Here is a 22,379-nt window from a genome sequence, read left to right as displayed (position 1 = left end):
TTAGTTCCTACACATACTGACACTGTGGCCAATCATACAAGATTGACCTGAAAAATTGGGTTAGGTTTATACCTGTCTCTCCCAAAGAAGGAAGGAGGAAAAGATTAAATGTCATTCTCAAAAGAGGTAACCCTCCTTTGACATCCAGATGGGGTGATGTATAAGGATCTAATTTCATTGAATGTAACAAGCATCCAACATTGATTATGTCTAGATACTCTGTTAGAATCTAAAGGTAAGATGCAGTTTGAGCCCCTCAGACCTTATGATCTAACAATGAGAAGGGGGAGTGGACATATGTATAAAGTTTTAGAAATCGTGTAATAGAGATTTCCACACGGTACAGTAGGGGCAAAAAAAAAAAAAAAGTGGTCATTTATTCTGGGTCTTGAAAGTGGAAGGGAGAGTTAGCAAAGCCTGCTTAGGACAACACTCTGTAGCCTGTATATAAGTGTGTGAGCACTCAGCACAGGGTAAAAAAGGATGTTTCCCGAGACTTTGTCTCTTTTCAAAGCGTTTGAAACACTGTTTATTTGTGGGTGATCTTTGTAATACAGTGTTAGACTTGTAGATGAGAGATATTTGATGGAAAGGTACCAGAAAATGTCGTAAATCTATATATATTTAAAGACAGTTATGTATACCATAAACATCCTGAATTCTGCTGAATGTAGAGAAAGAAGGTTCAGACTGAGTCTTTAGCCAAAATCTATACAAAGTCACCGGTGAAGTTTTGGGGATTTAACTGGCATATGTTTGAGATTTTCTCTCTCAAAGGTCCTGAAAAATCTCAATTTCGTCCCTTAAGGTATCTGATGAGGGTGAAATTCTACCTCCTAAACTCCAAGCTGCCTTGATGCAGATTTTGGAAGAACGAAATGAAATCTTGGCTCAGGAGCAGAATTTTTCACAAGGTATGAGATAAATGGTCGAAGACTCAAAGTCAAGGTGGTAAATACTTACTGAATGCCCAGCACCCTACTAAAGGATGTACAAAAGTATCAGATTGCCTGTGATCTGGAAAGCTTATAATCAGCTTCCTTGCTGACCCTCAGATGTACTGGTCCCCTTCGGTTTCAGTACTTTTTTTTTTTTTAATTTTTTTAACGTTTATTTATTTTTGAGACAGAGAGAGACAGAGCATGAACAGGGGAGGGTCAGAGAGAGGGAGACACAGAATCTGAAACAGGCTCCAGGCTCTGAGCTGTCAGCACAGAGCCCGACACGGGGCTCGAACCCACGGACCGTGAGATCATGACCTGAGCCGAAGTCGGCCGCTTAACCGACTGGCGCCACCCAGGCGCCCCCAGTTTCAGTACTTTTACATTTGCTCTGTTCCATTCATAGAATGCTGTTCTCTAGATAATACACATGGCTCAAGCTCTTGTTTCCCCACAGGTCCATGCTCAGATGTCACTTTCTCAGTGAGGCCTTTCCTGACTGTCCTTTTTATTTATTTTTAATGTTTTATTTATTTTTGAGAGACAGCGTGCAGGCAGGGGAGGAGAGGGAGAGAGAGAGGGAGACAGAGGATCCGCAGTGCACTCTGTGCTCAAAACAAGCCGATGTGAGGCTAGAACTCACGAACCCCTGAGCCAAAGCCGGAAGGTCAACCGACTGAGCCACCTAGGTGCCCCCTGACTGTCCTTCTAAAAACTGTACCCACTCCTTCAAGGCTCCCTATCCTTCTCCCTGACCTTAGTTTTCCCCAGGGCTTTTATCACCATCTGATGTACTAGAAATGTAAGGTCCATGAGAGCAGCAACAGTCTGTTTTGCTTTATCTCCAGTACTTGAAACAATAGTCAGCAAGTAGGTACTCGATAAATATTTGTTGAATAAATGGGCGAACAATATTTACTGAGTGGCTTACTGTGTCCCAGGCATTGTGCTCCACACTTAGCATACATCTTATTCCATCCTTGTAATGTCCTTATGAAGCAGGTATCATTATTTCATCCCCATTTTACAGATGAGAAAACTAAGGCTGTTTACTGATGGAGAATATGAAGGGAGGAGCAGCTTTAGAGAAATAATTAAAAGTTCAATTTTGAATATTGAGATACCTACTGGATATTCAATACACAGCAGACATTCAACTAGAGATATCAAGTAGACTTTTTAAAAAATATTTATTTATTTATTGAGAGAGAAGGGGAGAGAGAGAGAGCATGAGCAGGGGAGGGGCAGAGAGAGAGGGGAACAGAGGATCTGTTCATTGACAGCAGCGAGCCCAAGGTGGGGCTCGAAATCACCAACCGTGAGATCATGACCTGAGCCGAAGTCGGACTCTCAATCGACTGAGCTCTGGGTGCCCCCAAGTAGGCATTTATATACATGAATTTGGGATTCAGATTTGAACTGAATTTGCTATTTTAAAGCTGTGGGACCAAGTGAGATAACCCCCTATAGAGTGAGTATAGATAGAAAATAACAGATTTAAGGATTGAGCCCTTGGGTTGGCTGGGAATGTTGTGGTCAGATTTCCGATGTTTGGCAGCAGGGAAGAGGAGCATCCAGCGCAGGGAAACTACAAGAGCAGCTAGTGAAGGAGGAGAAAAAACCCAGAGGAGTAATATTATAGAAACTGAGTGAAGAGTGTATTTCACAAGGAAAGTAAACAGTGTGTCGAATGCTACGAAGAGGCCAAGTAAGATGAAGACTCAGGACTGACCGGTAGATCTGACAATGGGAAGGGCTTAGAGACCTTGTAGCGGCAGATGCAGTGAGATGGTGAGAAGGAAGCCAGACTGGGGAAGGTTCAAGAGAGAATGGGAATGTCATTCAGCTTTTTGTAAAATTTCTTTTTTAATGTTTATTTATTTTTGAGAGAGAGAGACAGAGTGTGAGCGGGGGGAGGGGCAGACAGAGGGAGACATAGAATCCGAAGCAGGCTGCAGGCTCCCAGCTGTCAGCACAGAGCCCGACGCGGGGCTCGAACCCACCAACCATGAGATCCTGACCTGAGCTGAAGTTGGACGCTTAACCAACTGAGCCACCCAGGCGCCTCAGCTTTTTGTAAAATTTTAATGGAATTAGAAAGGGCCAAGAATAGTTAAGACACTCCTGTAAAAGAACAACATTGAAGGGGCTGCCCCACAAAACACCGATTAATCAGAAAGTCACAGTAATTAAGATCATTCGGTTTTGGTTCAGAAATAAACAGAGCAAGGGAAAGAAAGAACAGAAACTGCGTAAGCATAAGGAAACTTAATTTGTGTCAGTACCAACATTGCCTATTAACAGGAAAAGAATGAACCATTCAGTAAACAATACTAGGGCAACTGGTTTTCCATATGAAAAGAAATGAATATGATCCATACCTCAATCTGTACCTAAAACTAAGTCTGATGAATTAAAGATTTAAATGTTAAAAGTAAAGTGGGGCCTGGGTGGCTTAGTGCAATTCTTGACCCCAGGGTCGTGAGTTCAGGCCCCACATTGGGCACTGAGCCTACTTAAAAAGAAATTATAAATGTTAAAAGTAAAACATTAAATGTCTACAGAAGAATAGAAGAAAATATTTTAGGGGGCTCCTGGGTGGCTCAGTCGGTTGAGCATCTGACTCTTGGTTTCAGCTCATGATCTCACGGGTTTGTGATCGGAGCCCCATATTGGGCTCTGTGCAGTCAGCACAGAGCCTGCTTGGGATTTCTCTCCCTTTGCCCCTCCCCAACTTGTGTGCACGCACATTCTCTCTCTCTCAAAAAATTAAACATTAAAAAATAATTTATGTTTTGGGACAGTAATGGATTTCTTAAATGTGGCACAAAGAGCAGGAACCATAAAGTAAAAGGTTGATTAATTTGATACATAAATTGTTTAAATCTGTTCATTAAGGGTCACTATGGAAAAGAAATGTAAGACAAGCTACAAACTAGGTGAAGCTATTTTCAACAAATATAACTAATAAAGGAATAGTATTCAGAACTTATTTTTAAGAATTCCTACAATTTGGGGCTCCTGGTTAAGCATCTGCCTTTAGCTCATCTTGCCATCCATGAGTTCGAGCCCCAAGTCAGGTTCTGTGCTGACAGCTCAGAGCCTGGAGCCTGCTTCAAAGTCTGTGTCTCCCTCTCTTTCCACCCCTCTCCCACTCACACTCTGTCTCTCTCTGTCTCTCAAAAATAAAGAAACATTTTAAAAAATAAAATTAAAGAAAAATATAAATGAAAAAATAAAAATTCCTATAATTCAGTAGTTAAAAGATGAACAACTTGGGGTGCCTGGCTGGCTCAAGTTAATAGAGTGTGTGACTCTTGATCTCAGGGTCATGAGTTCAGGTCCCACATTGGGTGTAGGGATTACTTAAATGTAAAACTTAAAAAAAAAAAAAAAGATGTACAACACAATAGAAAAATGGGGGAAACATATGAACAGTCATTTCATAGAAGAGGAAACGTGAAAAGCCAATAAATATATGAAGAGGTGTACACCCTCATCAAAATCAAGGAAATGTAAATTAAAACCACAGTGAGATACCATTTTATACCCACCATATTGGCAAAAGTTAAAAAGTCTGACAATATCAGGCATTGAGGAGAATGTGTAAATTACTTCAGCTGCTTTGGAAAAACAATTTGTCATCATTTAGTAAAATTAAAGGTGTATATATTCTGGGGCACCTCGGTGGCTCAGTTGGTTAAGTGTCTGACTTTGGCTCAGGTCATGATCTCACGGTCTGTGGGTTTGAGCCCTGCGTTAGGCTCTGTGCTGACAGCTCAGAGCCTGGAGCCTGTTTCAGATTCTGTGACTCCCTCTCTCTCTGCCCCTCCCCCTGCTCATGCGTGCACGCTCTCCCTCTCTCTCTCAAAAATAAACTTAAAAAAATTTTTTTAAGGTGTATATATCCTATAACTGACAATTCAACTTTAAGATATATACCCTAGAGAAACTCTTAAACATGATAATTAGGAAACAAGTAAATAGTCTTCATAGCAGCATTATATGTGATAGCAAAACTGTTCATTGACAGGAGGATGTTGCCTTAAGAAAAGCGTCTTACAAACATCTGTTTTACATAAGGTTCAAAGACATACAAAAACCTAAAAATACGTTGTTGGGTTGCCTATGTGTATAGAGGAACTGTGATCTCAGGTAAGGGAATGAGAAATATAAAATCGCAGAGAATCGTCGCCCTCTATTGGAGAGTAGGGGAAGAACATTTCAGAGAGGGCATCACACGGAGCTTCAGAGATAACCCTTGATGATCTGATCTGTTTAAAAAAAATTTTTTTTTCAACGTTTATTTATTTTTGGGACAGAGAGAGACAGAGCATGAACGGGGGAGGGGCAGAGAGAGAGGGAGACACAGAATCGGAAACAGGCTCCAGGCTCTGAGCCATCAGCCCAGAGCCCGACGCGGGGCTTGAACCCACGGACCGCGAGATCGTGACCTGGCTGAAGTCGGACGCTTAACCGACTGCGCCACCCAGGCGCCCCGATCTGATCTATTTTAAACTTTGGGGTGGGTACTGGTGTGTTCATTTCACTCGTGACCTTATGAAATATTTATACATATAAAAGAATGTACAAAGCATATACACTAAAACAAACAAATAATTGAAGATAAGTTATAGAAATGCATAATTTTTAGAACAAAGGGAATTAGATTAAGAAAGGGTACAACAGGTGTAAACAACTCTTGAAAAGTTTTGCTGTAAAGTGGAAGAGAAATGAAACAGTAACTGGAAGGGGTGGGAGACTGGGGCACAGGTGTTGACAATAAAAGCAGTGATGGATCATGGATTCTCAGCTACAGAAGGAAAGAGATGAGAAGGATGTCTGTTGAACAAAATATTTTAAAAATGTACTTTATAATCAATGTAATGCCAGAAGAGACATTAGTGGTCACCTCATCAGCCACCTCATTGTACAGATATGGAAAGAGAGGCCGTGGGGTGGGGGGTGCAGGTGTAAAGCAACTTGCCTCCCATTATACTGCTGCTTCACGGTAGAACTCTGACCAAACCTAGGCCCGATTCCCAGCCCAGCTAATGGAAAGAGCAAGAGATAACATGAAGGGGGGAAAAAATACTACTAGATATGGAAGAAAAAGGAGGAGTTTAAGTTGAATGTGAGGTTTGAGCCTGGAACCTGAAAGGCAATATATTTCATGTTACAGTGGTTAAGAATTACCTGACTTGGGAGTCTGGCAACTTCTCTCTGTAATAGATGAGATGACCCTGGAGAATGTCTTTGTTTTGAGCCTCATTACCCTCAGCTGTAAAAAGGAAATAATACCTGGACCAATGTATCATTACACTTACAAAAGCTCTAAATACAGTGCTTGACATATCTTAGGCATTCATATTATTTTAGAATGATAATGGTTATAGTATGAAACAGGAAAGTTGAGAGAGAAACTGATTTGGTGGAAAAATAGAATGAATTTGATTTTGAACATGTGTATTTTACCAATTTCTCAAAAGGACCTGATTTGACATTTAGACAGATAGAATTTAAGTGGTAATGGGACAACCAAATGATGATTACCCATCATGGTAATGATAGGTAGGTAACCTGAGTTCTGGTGACATATCAGGGCTACAGATTTAAGGTTGAGAATTATCAACATGGAAAGCCAGCTCTATCTCTATGCCAGTTAGCTCTTTAAGGGTGGGAATGCTGAAGAGAGGTGGTCTGAGGACCATGCTTAGGGAGAGGAAGAAGAGGCAAGAGAAAAACAAATGCTTGGTCATAAAAGCAGGAGAGGGATCCAAAAAATCAGGAGAATATAAAGTTGTGGGAGGCAAGAGGAGGAATGAGGAGGGGATTCGCATAAATGCAGCACAGAGTTTAAAGGAGAGACGAATAGCGAAGCAGATTAAATTTGGCTGGTTCTCACTGGTGGCCTTTGAAAGAGCAGTTACAGTGAGATCACGGATATGCAAGCCAGGCTGAAAGATGTAATAAGAGTATGTGTGGGAAGAAAATGAAACTAAAAATATAAGCCATTGACTTTTTGCAGGTCATGGAGTGTGCAAGAGAGCCAAGAATCGGGATTCTCAGTCCTTTGATCTAGGATTTCCTGTACATGACTTTCATAACCATTTCCCATAAACACAAAACTTAGGGTTTTTCTTTTCTTTCTTCCTTATTTTTCTTTCATTTTGCAGCAGACGTGACACTCAACTCTCTGGTGTCCGAGGCATTTGTGAGGTTTTTTGTGGAGCTGGTGGGACATTATTCTTTGAGCATGACTGTCACTGAGCGTGGGGAGCGTGTATTCCAAAGGGAACCATTCCGTAAATCCCACACCTCCCGAAGTGTACGCCACTTCCTGGATCTCTTCATGGAAACTCAGATGTTTGCAGGCTTCATCCAGGACCGAGAGCTTCGGAAAAGTGGGGTGAAAGGTCAGTTTCATCATAAAGTTTTCCCTCTGTATTTAGTGAGCACTTGGAGCATTTGAAAATAATATAAACAAAAAATGGTATAAAGCCTAGGGCTCAAAATCTAGGTTGTTATTATGGAAAATATTTATCTTATAATTTTGTTTCAGCTATGGAATCACACTGGTAGAAAGCACAGAGGTTTATTTAAGTGATTTTCAGTAAGTATTGGAAAATTTCACCAACATGAGTTTTCCTTGTAGGTTTGTTTGAGGTCCGGGCCCTCCAGTATTTGGAAACAATTCCAGAGTCTGAGCCCAGTGGGATGAATAGAATTTTGCGGAGTCTTGGTGAGTTGCTTTTTCTTTTTGGATAATGTGACTAAAAAAAAAAAAAAAAAAGAAAAACCTTTTTGCAGTAAGTATGCCTCATCACAAAAGCTTTATAATCAAACCAACAACATGACCTCAAATACACTGAACATAACCATGACTTAGTTCCAAAGTTTTTTGGAGAAAAGGAAGTGTTTCTCAGAGGTCAGGATTCTCCAGCAGAGTTGTCCTTGGGTCTGTTTTCCTCAGATAACATAAGAATTTGCATATCATGATTATTAATCTTTTCTAGGTCACATCACTGGGAGAATCTCATAAAAACTGTAGATCTTTTCCCCAGAAAAGTATGCTTAGAACATACAATTTTTAGGGGCGCCTGGGTGGCTCAGTCAGTTAAGCATCCGACTTCAGCTCAGGTCACGATCTCACAGTTGGTGGGTTTGAGCCCGTGCAGGGCTCTGTGCTGACAGCTCAGAGCCTGGAGCCTGCTTTGGATTCTGTGTCTCCCTCTCTCTCTGCTCCTCCCCCACTCAGGCTGTGTCTCTCTCTGAAAAATAAAAAAAATAAACATGAAAAAAAAGAACATACAATTTTTACATATAATTCTAGGGTATTCATGGACCCTCCTGAAGCCCATCCATGAACTCCAGATTTAAAACACCCAGTTTAGAGGGCATCTGAGGCAAAAGAGGATTTCCTACAACTCTAATTTTACACTCAATAAAGAAACACAGATGTTTATGATTTTCCAATTATAACTAACTTTTTATTATCCTTTGTGATATTGGAGAACAGTGATGTGGTACCCCAAAACAATGAAGAACCTGCATTCCATGGTGTTTATATTGGTCTTTGAAATATGTACCCCCTGGTAACTAGAATTACCATAGGGATCATTTTATAGTGTCTAAAAATGTCAAATCACTATGATGTACACCTAAATCTAATAGGACATTGTATGTCATTTATACTTCAGTACAAAAAGAAAAATACATGCCCCTAATTAAAGTTAGGCCTTATCCTTAACTAGCTGAGAGACCATGGACAAATTATACCTTGAGCTGTTATTTAATCTTTATACCATGAGGTTAGATCAAATCAGTGATTCTGAACTCTGACTACAATGTTTTAATCTCTGGGGAACTTAAATGAAAATTGCCTCCACGCTAGGCTCCAAGAAATCTCTGGGGATCAGGCCATGTGATTTTAACCTATAGTCAAGGTTGAAAACCACTGGATTAGGTGATGTCTGAGTTCTCTTCTACCTCTATAATTAGACATTTGGGGTTGGGTAGTTGGTTTGTTTGGTAACCACATCCCCTGATAGCTTTGGATGGCGGCTTACTCCTGGGCTGTTCTAAATGACTAAATAGTTAATCCCTTTCCTGAAATAATGTACAGTAAATAAAAATGAACTAATGAGAGTTCACTCTACTTTTTTCTCTCTTTAGGAAGTAAAATGAAATTTCTGCAGAAGAAATGAAATCTTTGATAGACTGTCTTCATCCTAAATAGAACAGAAAGTGCCAAAGAAAATATTTTTCCAAGAGTCAGGAGGCCCTGGAGTAGCCTACAAAATCCTGGAAAAGTTGAAAAGGTTACAAAGCAGGCCAGGTCCTTGGAGGAAGATTCTCCTGCTGCTGCTGTAGTAATCACTGGAGAGTTGTCGAGAGTAGTCTGGAACCAATGTTCTAATTACTCTGCCTCCATTCCCCACCCCCAACCCCCCCAGTAGCCTTTTCTATTGAATTCTTAGGTTCATTCTTTGTGTTATGTGCTTAGTCTGTGAAGGCATTTGTCTTTTACTAGGGAAGGATTTGGTGTTGCATTTTTAAAAACTGCTCAAAGAGGAGGGGCACCTGGCTCAAAAAAATAAACGAACAGCTCAAAGATGAGCACAATAAGAGAAATTCTGAGTTTCAGGTACTGGGGAACATGATGGAAGTACAGAATATGCCCTACACACGTAATTCTCATCGCTGAAATATCATGGTAGCTTTAAACCTATGGGCTGTTTGAGCTGAGGCAAGGAATATGCTCATTTCTGTAGCTCCAGCCTAACGTTCTGTTGAGGGGATCGCACTTCCGTGGAAACCCTATTTATTAACACTGCTATTGAGGATCTCATACAAGTAGATACCTTGCAGCTTCTCCACATTGTGTGGCACGTGAGTAGCCTGTCAACATTAAACTTTGTAGAATTGGAACAGGAAAACATCCTTGCAAGGGCATGAGACTATCCCTCCCCCCCTTTTTTAGTGTCTTCCGTGTGCCATGCATGATGGTACCTGTATGTCATCTTATTCAGTCTTCAAGTCAACTTCATGAGATACTTGCATCTCGCATTTTACTAATGAAGAAACTGGAATTCAAAGAGGTTGACTAACTTGCCCAGAGTTCTGCAGCAGAGCCAGAACTGAAGCCAGAACTATTCATTTGTGAACACAGAGAAAGTTGATTAGTCCTGCGATGGAAATTTGAGCTCTGTGGGACCACAGCTATCAAAAAAGTTTTCTTTGAAGCTCGAAGCCAACTCTCAGCTCTGAGAAGGGACTTCAAACTACAGGTGCCTAAAGGAGACTCATTTTTGGTTCCCCTACAATTGTTGGACTTTTTGCCCTAATTAAATTGGGACTCAAGACTGAACATTTCCTGGACATTCACCACATAATCACCCCGACTCTTAATATCTAAAATCATAGTAGGAATTTATCAGTGATGGTGTTTTCAGTGATAAATGTTATAGATGTCCGTTTGTTTTTCTTCAATTCCTGCTGATGGGTTTAACTGGCATAAAAATATTTATTCCAACTTAACCAAACCTTACAAGTTGTATTATGATGCAGTTTATTGACTTGCACAGTATTGTCATTACAACCCATTCAGGTGCACGTGAATGAATCTGAAGCAGATACCATTTAAGGCTGGTGCTATATAATTCTTATGGGCCTAAAAAATAGAACTGAGCCTGTATCTTTTGTAAAATGTTTATTAAGCAGCTAACCCCAGTGGGGCTCTTAGCAGACATCTCCCCATTTGCCACCCCAACCCTGAAGGAAAATCAGTAATTGGGAATTGTTTATAAAATAGGGGTAGGAGGTATTACGGTGGTGAACACTGACCGTCCCTCTGTGAGGAGACCTTTGTATCAGGGATTGAGGTCTTATTTTATCCCTGTGACCTGAAGCTACTTCCTTTTCTTAGGTCTGTTTTATTTTGTTTTTGTAAAGTATAACGAGTTCTGGACATATTTGTAAAAAGAGTTGCTCAAGATTTGTATAAAATGTTGTTTATAGATCTTTTAATGAATAAACAAAAATTCCATGGATCTCTAGAATTTTAAATAAAATTGCTTAAGATGTAAAGACCTTCTACACTACTTAAATCTATAACTAGCACATTTATCTGATGATAGTTCGAAAGACAATCCGAATCAATGCTAGACTAACCCGACTTAGTAACCGTGGCCAACATTTCCAGGCTCCTGGTAGACAAAGCCTGGGTCTGGATCGCACACACACAGGGCAGGGCATATAGTCCGACGACCTTATTTGGTATTGGCCTGCTTAGTCAAAGGGAGCTGGGAGACCAGGCCCAAAGACGGTGCTGCGACGGCAGCAGGAGTGGTTGGAAGGCAGTGAGCACAATTCTATTTCCGGACACCCTAAAGGCAAAATGATTGGATTTTACAGACGTCCTGAAGGCAAAATGACGCGATTTTGTTGAATCTGGATTTGGTGGGCAATCATTAATCTCACCTTGGAGGTTCCTTTTGTTACGAAGACCCTTAAGCTTCGCAGCTTTAACTGGAGACTGGCGCCAACTTCCAGAATCTGTGAATAACTGCATTTATCCAATGCAAGGGCTCTCAGGGGCCGAGAACGAAAAATAGTGGGCGGGTACAGCAAGGAGCTCAGGGACAGAGAAAGACTGCCACAAAGAGAAAAGTTTAAGGGATGAAGGAGGGAAGTTAGGGGAGCAAGCCAAGTGGGAAACCAGTGTCTCTCTCCCCGCCAAATCCCACTGCCAGTTCCCTCCAAAAGTTTTAAGACATTCCCCCGCCTAGATAGCAGAGTCCTGCCGGCAACAATAGACCTAACTCCCCTCCAAATTGCTCCCAGTCGGAAGCCAAAATGGGGGGCACGCTGGGGGACAGGAAATTGAGGAGTTCCTCTGATGCTGGGAAATCGCAACGTGACGTCACGTCCGACCAAAAGAAAATGGCCGGGCAATTCCCAACGCCTGGGCGAGTGCGCCTTCAGAGTTGACAACTAAGCATGCGCAGGAGCCAATGCGCAGGCGACGTGTATTACGTCATGGCGAGCGCAGGCGTAATGAACGTGCCTGAGTCTGCGCAGACTCAGAAAATTTCGGCAAGCCTAAGAATGGCGGGCACGGGTTTAGTCGCCGGAGAGGTTGTGGTAGACGCGCTGCCGTATTTTGACCAAGGTTACGAAGCGCCCGGTGTGCGGGAAGCGGTAAGTTCGCGCTGTCGGTGTAGCTGAATCAGCGCTGTCTAGCCCTTGGTGCTGAAAAAGCACCTTGCAAGTTGCTATCCCTATCCTGGCCCCTCTTCTCGTTTCTAGGCTGCAGCGCTGGTGGAGGAGGAAACCCGCAGATACCGACCTACTAAGAACTACCTGAGCTACCTGACAGCCCCGGATTATTCTGCTTTTGAGGCAAGTGTGAAGTCTTGAGTGCTGTGAATATTTTGAGAGTTCTAGCCACAGAAAAGTGAATTTTAAATGCCAGCTTTAACTATTGCTTGTTTAGCTATTACTTTATTGTGTAGGTGTTATCGGTCCATTGAAAACAGCTAGATAAACGTTTTCCATCTTTCTTATTCTGAGACCCACTGAAGGACTTTCTGGGGCTTCGCGATCTAACAATGCAAAAAATAGCGTGTACGTTTTTCAGACATTGGCTCCTTGGCGTAAATTTTCAAAGGTATGCCCTACTCGCAAAGGTCTACACTGAAACGAGTAGGCATTTTTAATGTATATAAGCCTAATTACTTAGGCTCCTGAGAACCACTAGAGGGCGGCCTTTGTATCACAGCCTAGATATTTACCGAACATATGCGAATGACTGAAGTGACAAACCGTATAGAAATAAAATCTACTTAAATATTTAGCCCAGAAGTGCACCCAAGATACTACTTAGGGTGTAATCAGCTAAATGTAATGTGAAGCATTACTTCTAAATTAATAGATTCTGTTAGGCATTTAAGTATATACATATTTGAGTTTTTACCCCCCCCCCCCATTATAGGTAACCATATATTTTTTTTTTAATTTTTTTTTCATTTTTTATTTATTTTTGGGACAGAGAGAGACAGAGCATGAATGGGGGAGGGGCAGAGAGCGAGGGAGACACAGAATCGGAAACAGGCTCCAGGCTCTTGAGCCATCAGCCCAGAGCCTGACGCGGGGCTCGAACTCGCGGACCGCGAGATCGTGACCTGGCTGAAGTCGGACGCTTAACCGACTGCGCCACCCAGGCGCCCCTAGGTAACCATATATTTAATGAAAGAATTCTGTTATGAAACGCAGGGCCCCTGAGTGGCTCAGTCGTCTGAGAAGCCGATTATTGATTTCAGCTCAGGTCATGATCGCAGGTCATGGGATCTAGCTCCTGGTGGGACTCCTTGCTAAGGACGGAGCCTGCTTAAGATCCTCTGTCCCTGTCCCCCTTCCCCATGCACGTAAGCGTGCGTTTTCTCTCTTTCTCTCTCTCTCTCTCTCTCTCTCAAACAAAAAATGCAGTATTTATATTGAAGTAATGGGGGGGGGGGGTTGTTTAAGGTTTTTTTTTTTTTTTTTAATTTTTTTTTTTTTTTAACATTTATTTATTTTTGAGACAGAGAGAGAGCATGAACAGGGGAGGATCAGAGAAGGAGGGAGACACAGAATCTGAAACAGGCTCCAGGCTCTGAGCTGTCAGCACAGAGCCCGACGCGGGGCTTGAACTCACAGACCAGGAGATCATGACCTGAGCCGAAGTCGGCCGTTTAACCAACTGAGCCACCCAGGCGCCCCAAGTTGTTTAAGTTTTAAATAGAGAGAGGTGCTCCTGTGATATGGTATTTTCCCATGCATTTTCTAAATGTTACCCAAATATGTAATGTTGCTACCCAAATATAGATAGGACCACACTAAGAACTAAGTATAGGGGTGCCTGGGTGGCTCAGTCAGTTAAGCACTGACTTCGGCTTGGGTCATGTTCTCAAAGATCGTGGGTTCGAGCCCTGCACTGGGCTCTGTTTTGACAGCTGGGAGCCTGGATCCTGCTTCGGATTCTCTGTCTCCCTCTCTCTGCCCCTCCCCCGCTCACGATCAGTCTCTCTCTCAAAAATAAAATAAACATTTAAAATATTTACAAGCTTCCTTATTAGATTGGCTCTTGAAAATTTCAGATAACTTGACCCAGTTTTCCTTTCAGCTCTCTCAAATACAACAGATGCCTCCTTTTGTTATAATTAGTATACTGATTATTTAACCCTTTTTTATAAATAGGGATTAATAACATACAAGGCTCCCCATCTCAGTCCTAAAAACAACCCTGTGAACTATATAACTATGTTTATTATCCTAATTTTTTAAATGGGAAAACTACAGCTTAGGGAAGCTAATTTGCCTAAGACCTTAACCACTCCTCAAACTGCTTTTGAAACTGCTCTTCCCAGGTGCCTGGCTGGCTTGATTGGTAGAGCATATGACTCTTGATTTCTGGGTTGTAAGTTTGAGCCCCACATTTTTACTTAAAAATAAAATCTTTAAGGAGCCCCTGGGTGGCTCAGTTGGTTAAGTGCCCGATTGTTGATTTCGACTCAGGTCATGATCTCACGGTTTGTGGGTTTGAGCTGATGGTGTGGAGCCTGCTTAGGATTCTGTCTCCTCCTCTCTCTGCCCTGCTCGCTTGCTCGCTCGCTCACTCACTCACTCACTCACTCACTAAATAAATAAATAAATAAATAAATTTTCTTGGAAGAAAGAAAGAAAGCTCTTGAGTTAATTCATTAAACAATTATTTATGGGAAAAAAACCTATTTATGAAAGTCTATTCTATTCTAGGAATTGGATAGCTGAAATACTACTGTAAATGAATACCTAAGCAGTTCTTTATACTCAGGCCAGGAAATGTGCAGAACAGAAATGGAATAGGATATTGACCAAAACATTGGACCTCAAGGAGTGGAGCTCTACCATAGCTCCCAGCTATCCTTTTTTAATTGCACAATTGTTAGAACAGATAGCAGAACCGGTTTCTTTTTCCCTTTCCCCATTTCTCATTCTTTGAAAAGAGTAAAGTATGAAAATGGCAGCCAAGACCAAAAAGAAAGTATGGGTGTAGGCTCATAGCCCTAAAGCAAAAGCAAATTTTTTCATGTCCAAGTCCTTTCCTCCCCCCCCCCCCCCCACCCCCAACCCTGTGAATACTTAGATCACCACTGGCTTCACTATACAGTCAACTGATAAGTTAAAAACAAATGATAATAATGTCCTATCTCCACCTCAGAACACTTAAATGGGAGTGGGAGAGAGGGGTAAGATGTGACTGGGATTGAAATTGTTTTCAAAGCTCCCAGCTGATTATTATGTGCTGCTGGGACTGAGAACCACTGGTTGAGGATTTATCCTTTTCTCTGTGGGTCCCTTTACATATGAAGTATGTGGTCTCCTGACCCTTGAGAGCATTTAACCCAGAGAAGGCTTGGTGGGAAGGGAAATGATCCATATTAATGGATAGCATAAAGGACAAGTATTTAAGTAGGTTAGATTTATTATTTGTTTGGCGGTTATTAATTGCAATTTGTCAATATGATTTTGGAAATAATTCTTTCTCCAAATCAGACCGACATAATGAGAAATGAATTTGAAAGACTGGCTGCTCGACAACCAATAGAATTACTCAGTATGAAACGGTAAGTTCTACTTCTGGGTTCAGCTGGACCCAAATCATTGTTCAGTTTTAAGTTACTAGTAAAACTGCTGTAGCTCTGCTAAAATGTTGCAAAGAAAAAATTCCTATCTGATTTTATATATTTATATTTTTTCATGTAATAGTGGGTTTTATAATTCTGTGTTAATGTTCAGATATATTTTTGCACTGTTACTTAAAAATGAAAAACATTTTAGGGGCGCCTGGGTGGCTCAGTTGGTTAAGCGGTCGTGAGTGCAAGCCCACATCAAATTCTTTTCTGTCAGCACAGAGCCTGCTTCAGATCCTCTGTCCTCTCTCTCTGCCCTCCCCCGTGCATGCTCTCTCTCATTCTCAAAAATAAATAAAGATTAAAAAAGAAATACAAACTGCTGTATTTTAAAATCCAACAACAGAGGAATGGTGTGAATTGTAATGAGGTTCATGTTTTTAAAATTTTTCAAGGACATGTTCCTAATTAGATCTCTAGTTCTTTGCTCATAATATATCTGGGTGAAACCATGTTAATGGCTTATAATGATTCCTGCTTCACTCTTACACAAGGCAGCGTTAGTAAACAGAGTGCTAGGATAGTTTGACTTTGGTTCCACTCTCTTCCCTCCCCTGTCACTTTATTTCAAAATTGCTTCTCTCTCAAGGGTGAAAAACCCAAACTTCCTTTGTTACTTTTTCTAAAATGAACAATTGGATTGCTTAACATCTGAGATCCCTGTTGACTTTAAGATCACTCTGGAATTGTGAGAACTGCTAAGTAATCTGTCACAGGCCAGTCCTTTGAGAAAGGGCCACATGCACAGCAGGTTCATCCTCTCAGCATATGTGTAGATTAGAAGAGGGATTTGAGTCTGTAGAACCAGAAGACTATATTGCTTCTTCTCTTGTGTTCCATTTCCTGTCTATCCTGAGTGATAAAGGCAGAATAAGTTCCAGAATTCCTCACTTCTTCTGTTCCCAGGTCCTTCTTCTCTATAGTATTCAGGACAGTAACTCCTTTATGGCAGTATGTCTCAAAGCCTTAGACCCATTAAACAGTGGATTGTGAATGAAACTTAAGATATCACAGCGTTTTTTAAAGGAAATAGATTAGGGGTGCCTGGGTGCCTTAGTTGGTTAAGTGTCCAACTCTTGGTTTTGGCTCGGGTCATGATCTCATGGTTTGTGGGATTGAGCACAGAGCCTGCTTGGGATTCTCTCTCTCCCTCTCTCTTTGCCCCTCCCTCCACTCACACATGCTCTTTTTTTCATAGAAACAATTTGGGGTTTTTACAGTAGCTAGTCAAAATATTAAAATGGAAATTAAAACTTCATCTGTAGTAACTCATCAGTAACAAGCTGAGATTTATGAAGAGTATTTATTGGCTATGTCGGCAGTGTTGAAGGAATGTGTAGTGTAGAGAGAGAATAGAGTTAGGTCGAAATGCAAAGAATTAACGATCTCTCTTCCATTTTTTTCTTAAGAGCGGTGTGGGTATGTGGGTGGAAAGCTGGATGAATGTAGGTGTGTTTTACAAAAATGATAGCATAGTTTTTTTCGTATCCTATTTTTTTCTCTTAATATTATAAACGTGTTAATGTTTCAAATATTCTTTAGTAGCATTCAGTAACTAGTATAACAGTCATATAACTATGAACGTACTCTAGTTTATTGAATCACTTCATGTTGAAGTAAACCGTTTTTTTTGTTTCTGTATATAATGAATGTTAAATCTTATTTGTGAAAGAATTGTTTCTTAGGATGAATAGGTTTCTTATTACCGCACAGTCTACGTCTTCAATCTTCTGTAGATTTTACATTGTGCATAGGCCTGTGAAGCATTCTATTGGGAGGAAAGGTAAAGATTTTATTGTTGTTTAATTTCAGATATGAACTTCCAGCCCCTTCCTCAGGTCAGAAAAATGACATTACTGCATGGCAAGAATGTGTAAACAATTCTATGGCACAGTTAGAGCATCAAGCAGTTCGAATCGAGAATCTGGAACTAATGTCACAGCATGGATGCAATGCCTGGAAAGTATATAATGAGTAAGAAGTTTTTTGTTTTTATAAACCCATCCTACCCACAGCTTTGGAGTTTTTTTTTAAAGTTGGGGGGGTGGGCGCCTGGGTTAAGTGTCTGACTTCAGCCAGGTCATGATCTCACAGTTCATGAGTTCGACCCCCACATCGGGCTCCGTGCTGACAGCTCAAAGCCTGGAGCCTGCTTCAGATTCTCTGTCTCCCTCTCTCTCTCTGTCCCTCCCTGACTTGTGTTCTGTCTCTTTCTCTCTCTCCTTCAAAAATAAATAAACATGAAGAAAAAAAAATTTTTTTAATCACTTCAAAGAAAGATAAGCCTGGGGAGTCACAGCTGTTTGAAGACTGACTCTTGAGAGAATTGCAGTTAATAGGGGGAAAAAAAAGTAGAGAAAGAAGAATATTTGAGTCACTAAAGCCAAGAAACAATATCGGATCTAGAGCAAGAGAATAGTAGGGCCAGTGTGGTTCAGATGGACCCTAAAGGTGATTCTCTACTGCATTGAGGAAATTGATAGGGCTATGTCAATTATATATCAATAAAGCTTTATTTAAAAGGTGTGGAGGGGTGTTGGCGACTGCCCTTGAATCACTTCTCTCAGGGTCACCCCGGGTGGCTTAGTGGGTTAAGTGTCAGTTCTTGTCAGGTCACAGTCTCACAGCTCATGAGTTCCAGCCCCACATAGGGCTCTCTGCTGATGGTGCAGAGCCTGGTTTGGATTCTCTTTCTCTTTCTGTCCTCCCCCCCACCCCCCACCCCCACCCCACCGCTTGTGTGCATGTGTGTGCTCTCTCTCTCTCTCTCTCTCTCTCTCTCTCTCTCTCTCTCTCTCTCAAAAACAAATAAATAAACACTTAAATTTTTTTTAATCACTTCTCTCAGGATGATAGTTGCATGCTACTGTATATTGCTCAGCTTTTCCGCTGTGCTAGTGAGAGCCGACTTGCACGAAATCTAAATCTGCAGCCTTCCATGACAGTTTCGTCTTCTCTCTCTAGTTAGCAATAGATGGGAGGGGAGAATGAAATGATAAATGTGGGTACAGAAATAGGGAGATAATAGGGATTTGAATGAACATAGTCGTGAGTTATTTTCCATTCTCTCCATGGAAAGTAATGATAGTTTAAGAAGTGACCTAACTATATGAAATCACGGTATCAGTAAACTGGTTGGTCTTGAGACGTTAAAAGACCTGAAGTGGTATTCAGCTGACACTTCTCCATGTCACCTTGACCAAGTTACTTAATCTTTGTAAGCTTAATGTCCTCACATGTGAGATAGGGGTAATCATACCTACCTCAAAGAATTCTTAGGAGAATTAAATTAGCTAATAGTTACATATAGAGTGTCTAATGTGGTGTTTGGCACAGAGCTCAATAGCAGAAGAACTTGAACTTGTATCAACTAGATAGTTCACTTTTAGTTGGTATTATTACATTTTAATGTATATTAATCTGGTTTTCCTCTTTTCCTTCCTTAGAAATCTAGTTCATATGATTGAACATGCACAGAAAGAGCTCCAGAAGTTAAGGCAAGTTTGTTTTTCCTTTTACTTTTTTTTCCTATTTATTTATTTAAGTTTATTTTTTTTTAATGTTTATTTTTGAGAGAGAGTGCTTGCGAGCAGGGGGAGGGGCAGAGAGAGAAGGAGACAGAGGATCTGAAGAGGGCTCTGTGCTGACAGCAGAGAGGCCGATGCGGGGCTCAGACTCACCAACCGTGAGATCATGACCTGAGCCAAAGTCGGATGCTTAACCAACTGAGCCACCCAGGTGCCCCTTGAGATTTTATTTTCAAGTAATGTCTACATCCAGCGTAGAGGTCAGACTCACAACTCAGGATCATGCGAGATCACGAGTCACGTGTTCTTCTGACTGAACCAGCAGGTTCTCTTATTTTCCTCTTACTTTAAAGTTTAGGTGAATCCTTATTAAACAGACTGAGAAGAAAAAGGGACCCATGGACTGTAGTCATACGAGAGTAGTACTAGATGATCTATGTGTCCAGCATCCAGTGCTGGGTTTGCCTTACTAGAGCAAAGAAGAAGTAGACTTGAGATCTGAAAACATCTCTACCAAGTCATTTGCAATTTGCAAATCTGCAAACATTGAAAAGGCACTTTTAGAAGGAGAAAATGTTGTAGCAGAACATGTATAATCTGATTTATGTAAAAAAAATTCATCTTGGGGCATCTGGAGTAGAGCATGCAACTCTTGATCTTGGGGTCATGAGTTCAAGCCCCATGTTGGGCATAGAGGTTACTTTAAAAAAAAATTAATCTCTTCTTGCACATATACATGTAGAAAAGAGTTTGGAAAGAGAGGGAGAGGGAGGGAGGGAGAAAAGGGAGAAAGAAAGACTTTGGAAAAACACCCACCAAAAACTGAACAGCAGTTAGTTAGAAGGAGAGGCACATGGGAGGAGGGACTTCTGCTCTTTAATCTATGTGTATGTGTACTACATGCTTAATTTTTCATGATGAGCATGTTTTATGAAATTTGTAATTGAAAAATAGAAAGGTAATTCTTGGGGTTAGTCTATTACTGTATCTGTCCCTGTCAAGGAATTAAAGATGTTATATTACGTTGATTATAGGTTTTCTGTTGATTTTCATCTTATATTAAAATGTAGGTGGGTCATATAAATAATATTTTACAGGAAACATATTCAAGATTTAAACTGGCAGCGAAAGAACATGCAGCTCACAGCTGGATCCAAATTAAGGGAAATGGAGTCAACGTGCGTATCTTCAGTTCCATCATCTTTTAAATCACTTAGCACATTTTAAGATCTAGATTTAATAATGTGATTCAGCACTATTCAAATGCAATGCCACAGGTGTCAAACAAATGCTGTTTTCTGAATCCCGGTCTTCACTGCCTCTGCCTGTCTCTTGATATGTGGGCTTGGAAGGCACAGAGAGGGGCGGGACCACTGCTGCTTGCTTCTGGTCTCAGAACGCCCTGTCTCCAGCGCAGGGTTTCTGCTCTGAAAAGGATTCTACTTCTACTCCTTTTAAAAGGAAAAACACTTACCTATTTTTTAACTCATGAGGGAGGGAGATTTCATACTTTGATAATTTGTTTCCACTTTTTTCCCTGTGTTCATTTTTTTACTTTTAAAATGTTCTTCATATACACTGATAAATTTATATGAGTCCCTAAATATAATCAGGAATTTTTGTATCATGTCTCTTTTTTGCTTTGTATTTCCCTTCTCCCTTCCCCGCCCATCATTCTCCTTGTTCCACCTTCTCCTCCCCCTCCATGTACCCCGTGTTATCAGTCTACTCATCTTTTCACATTTTTCTTCAAGCTAATAGAATCTCCTAAATATACATGTGTGTTTCTTTTCATTTGTCATAGAGATTTTTTTTTCTGTGGGATTATTTCTTATTCTAGAAATTCCTCCATTTTTAACTATTGCCTCTGCCCTGTTTTCTCTCCATTTATTTAATCCCATTAAATATTATCTTCCATCACCTTGTCCTGTCTCTTCAACCATTTCTGATTTGCTTTAAAAATTTTTATTTTGAAATAATCGTAGATTCACATTCAGTTGTAAGAAATATTACAGCTAGACTTTATGTACCCTTTATCCACTTTCCCCCAGTTGTGCCTTAGTTTTTTAAAATGGAAAGTTAAAGTGGTTCACAATATGACCCTGAAAGAAAACATATATGATAAAATCTTCCAAGAGAAATTCTATATTAAGTAGTTTTTCCTTTTTTTTTTTTTTAACTTGTTTAGTTGGGTATCCCTCGTCAGCAAGAATTATGAGATTGAAAGGACTATCGTGCAATTAGAAAATGAAATCTTTCAAATGAAGCAGCAACATGGAGAGGCAAACAAAGAAAACATCCGGCAAGACTTCTAAAGAGACAGATGAATTTGATGGGTAGAAAGGAAGGCAGACTGGGCTTTCACAGGAAATCAGGCATCTGAGCTGTGAAGGAGAACAGCATCTTAAGGAAATCATCAGTGGTTAAATGTTTACTGTAGAGTGTGGACTGTTATATTTGTACGTTTTAGCAGAATAAAAGCTTTCAGCTTGGTGGGTTTTTTTGTTCTGTTTTTGCCATAAAAAAACAACTTTAGGCTTTCAAAATAAGTATGACTTTAGAATAATATTATAGAATTAATTTTGAACGACTGGACCAAATTTTGTATCCAAGAGATATTTATAGAAAGTTTTTAACATGTACAATCAGTTGGAAACTTTTGGTTTATATAGTTTCAAATAAAGGGTTAAGTTCTAAACAGATTTTTGATTGCCATGCAAGACTTCTGAAATACAGTGTCCATCTGTGTCGTCCGTCGTTATCATCATCAGAGGTAACAAACAATTTCATGAAGCTTGGACCCCCATTCTAACCACTTGAGGTAGGTGAACTAACGTGAATACAAAAATCATTTGATCCTTACAGAAACCCTAGGAAGTAGGTACTGCCGTTCCCGTACACAGACTTATAGTGGGTGCTGATGAAGAAACTTGTCGAAGTTCTAGAGCTAGAAAGTCATCCAGGTGTTTGATCCAGTAGTGTAGCTCCAGAGTTGTGTTCTAACCCTCCACTTGTAAGGAATTGACGAGTATAAAAGATGACTTCCTGATTCAGGAGAAAATCTTTGCGGCACATCTGCTTGTAGCCTCCCGTAATCTCACCGCTGTTCTTTGGGTTCCAGGGTCTTCTTATCCCACGTCGAGCTGTAATGCAGCGTTGAGTTTATTGTGATTCTGAAATAAAAGGTAAACAGCAGC

The 22,379-nt window shown here is 40.6% G+C and overlaps 2 protein-coding genes and 3 long non-coding RNA genes across 6 annotated transcripts in view; 3 read left to right on the top strand and 2 right to left on the bottom strand.

Annotated features, from left to right (window-relative positions):
* The window catches only part of DENND2C (DENN domain containing 2C), a 91,067-nt gene extending 80,074 nt beyond the window's left edge, over positions 1–10,993 (top strand). The window contains exons 16-19 of one of the 2 annotated variants that reach the window (XM_043575910.1): positions 809–914; positions 7,121–7,357; positions 7,597–7,683; positions 9,117–10,993. In XM_043575910.1, coding sequence (XP_043431845.1) covers positions 809–914; positions 7,121–7,357; positions 7,597–7,683; positions 9,117–9,148 — 462 coding nt within the window. In that variant the 3' untranslated portion in view covers positions 9,149–10,993. Of the gene's footprint in view, positions 1–808; positions 915–7,117; positions 7,358–7,596; positions 7,684–9,116 lie in introns of both variants that reach the window. The other variant, XM_043575909.1, reaches the window with a different exon arrangement.
* Positions 10,950–11,831, bottom strand: LOC122480975. Its single transcript, XR_006296716.1, has 2 exons — positions 11,424–11,831; positions 10,950–11,329 (listed from the first exon to the last, which is right to left on the bottom strand). It is a non-coding gene; the product is annotated as an uncharacterized LOC122480975 (long non-coding RNA).
* A 173-nt stretch (positions 11,832–12,004) lies between these two features.
* On the top strand, positions 12,005–21,884 carry BCAS2 (BCAS2 pre-mRNA processing factor). The gene is made up of 7 exons (XM_043575911.1): positions 12,005–12,143; positions 12,252–12,344; positions 15,519–15,589; positions 17,468–17,629; positions 19,102–19,152; positions 20,280–20,360; positions 21,371–21,884. Exons 1-7 carry the CDS (start codon positions 12,051–12,053, stop codon positions 21,495–21,497), a joined length of 678 nt encoding a protein of 225 aa, XP_043431846.1. The 5' UTR covers positions 12,005–12,050; the 3' UTR covers positions 21,498–21,884.
* On the top strand, positions 12,351–13,408 carry LOC122480977. Its single transcript, XR_006296718.1, has 2 exons — positions 12,351–12,936; positions 13,176–13,408. It is a non-coding gene; the product is annotated as an uncharacterized LOC122480977 (long non-coding RNA).
* Positions 21,132–22,379, bottom strand: part of LOC122480976 — a 45,284-nt gene continuing 44,036 nt past the window's right edge. Inside the window, exon 2 of the long non-coding RNA XR_006296717.1 lies at positions 21,132–22,355. This is a non-coding gene — a long non-coding RNA (uncharacterized LOC122480976). The remainder of the gene's footprint in view (positions 22,356–22,379) is intronic.

This window comes from Prionailurus bengalensis, chromosome C1 (assembly GCF_016509475.1).
Source record: "Prionailurus bengalensis isolate Pbe53 chromosome C1, Fcat_Pben_1.1_paternal_pri, whole genome shotgun sequence".
Lineage (NCBI taxonomy): Eukaryota > Metazoa > Chordata > Mammalia > Carnivora > Felidae > Prionailurus > Prionailurus bengalensis.
This window is presented reverse-complemented; position numbering and strand designations above follow the sequence as displayed.

What these genes read in the sequence shown, in the direction of transcription:
- BCAS2 (XM_043575911.1), top strand. Translation starts at nt 12,051, where the DNA reads ATGGCGGGCACGGGTTTAGTCGCCGGAGAGGTTGTGGTAGACGCGCTG. An exon ending in CGCCCGGTGTGCGGGAAGCG is followed by an intron (nt 12,144 to 12,251) that starts GTAAGTTCGCGC and finishes TCTCGTTTCTAG; the next exon opens with GCTGCAGCGCTGGTGGAGGA. An exon ending in GCCTGGAAAGTATATAATGA is followed by an intron (nt 17,630 to 19,101) that starts GTAAGAAGTTTT and finishes TTCCTTCCTTAG; the next exon opens with AAATCTAGTTCATATGATTG.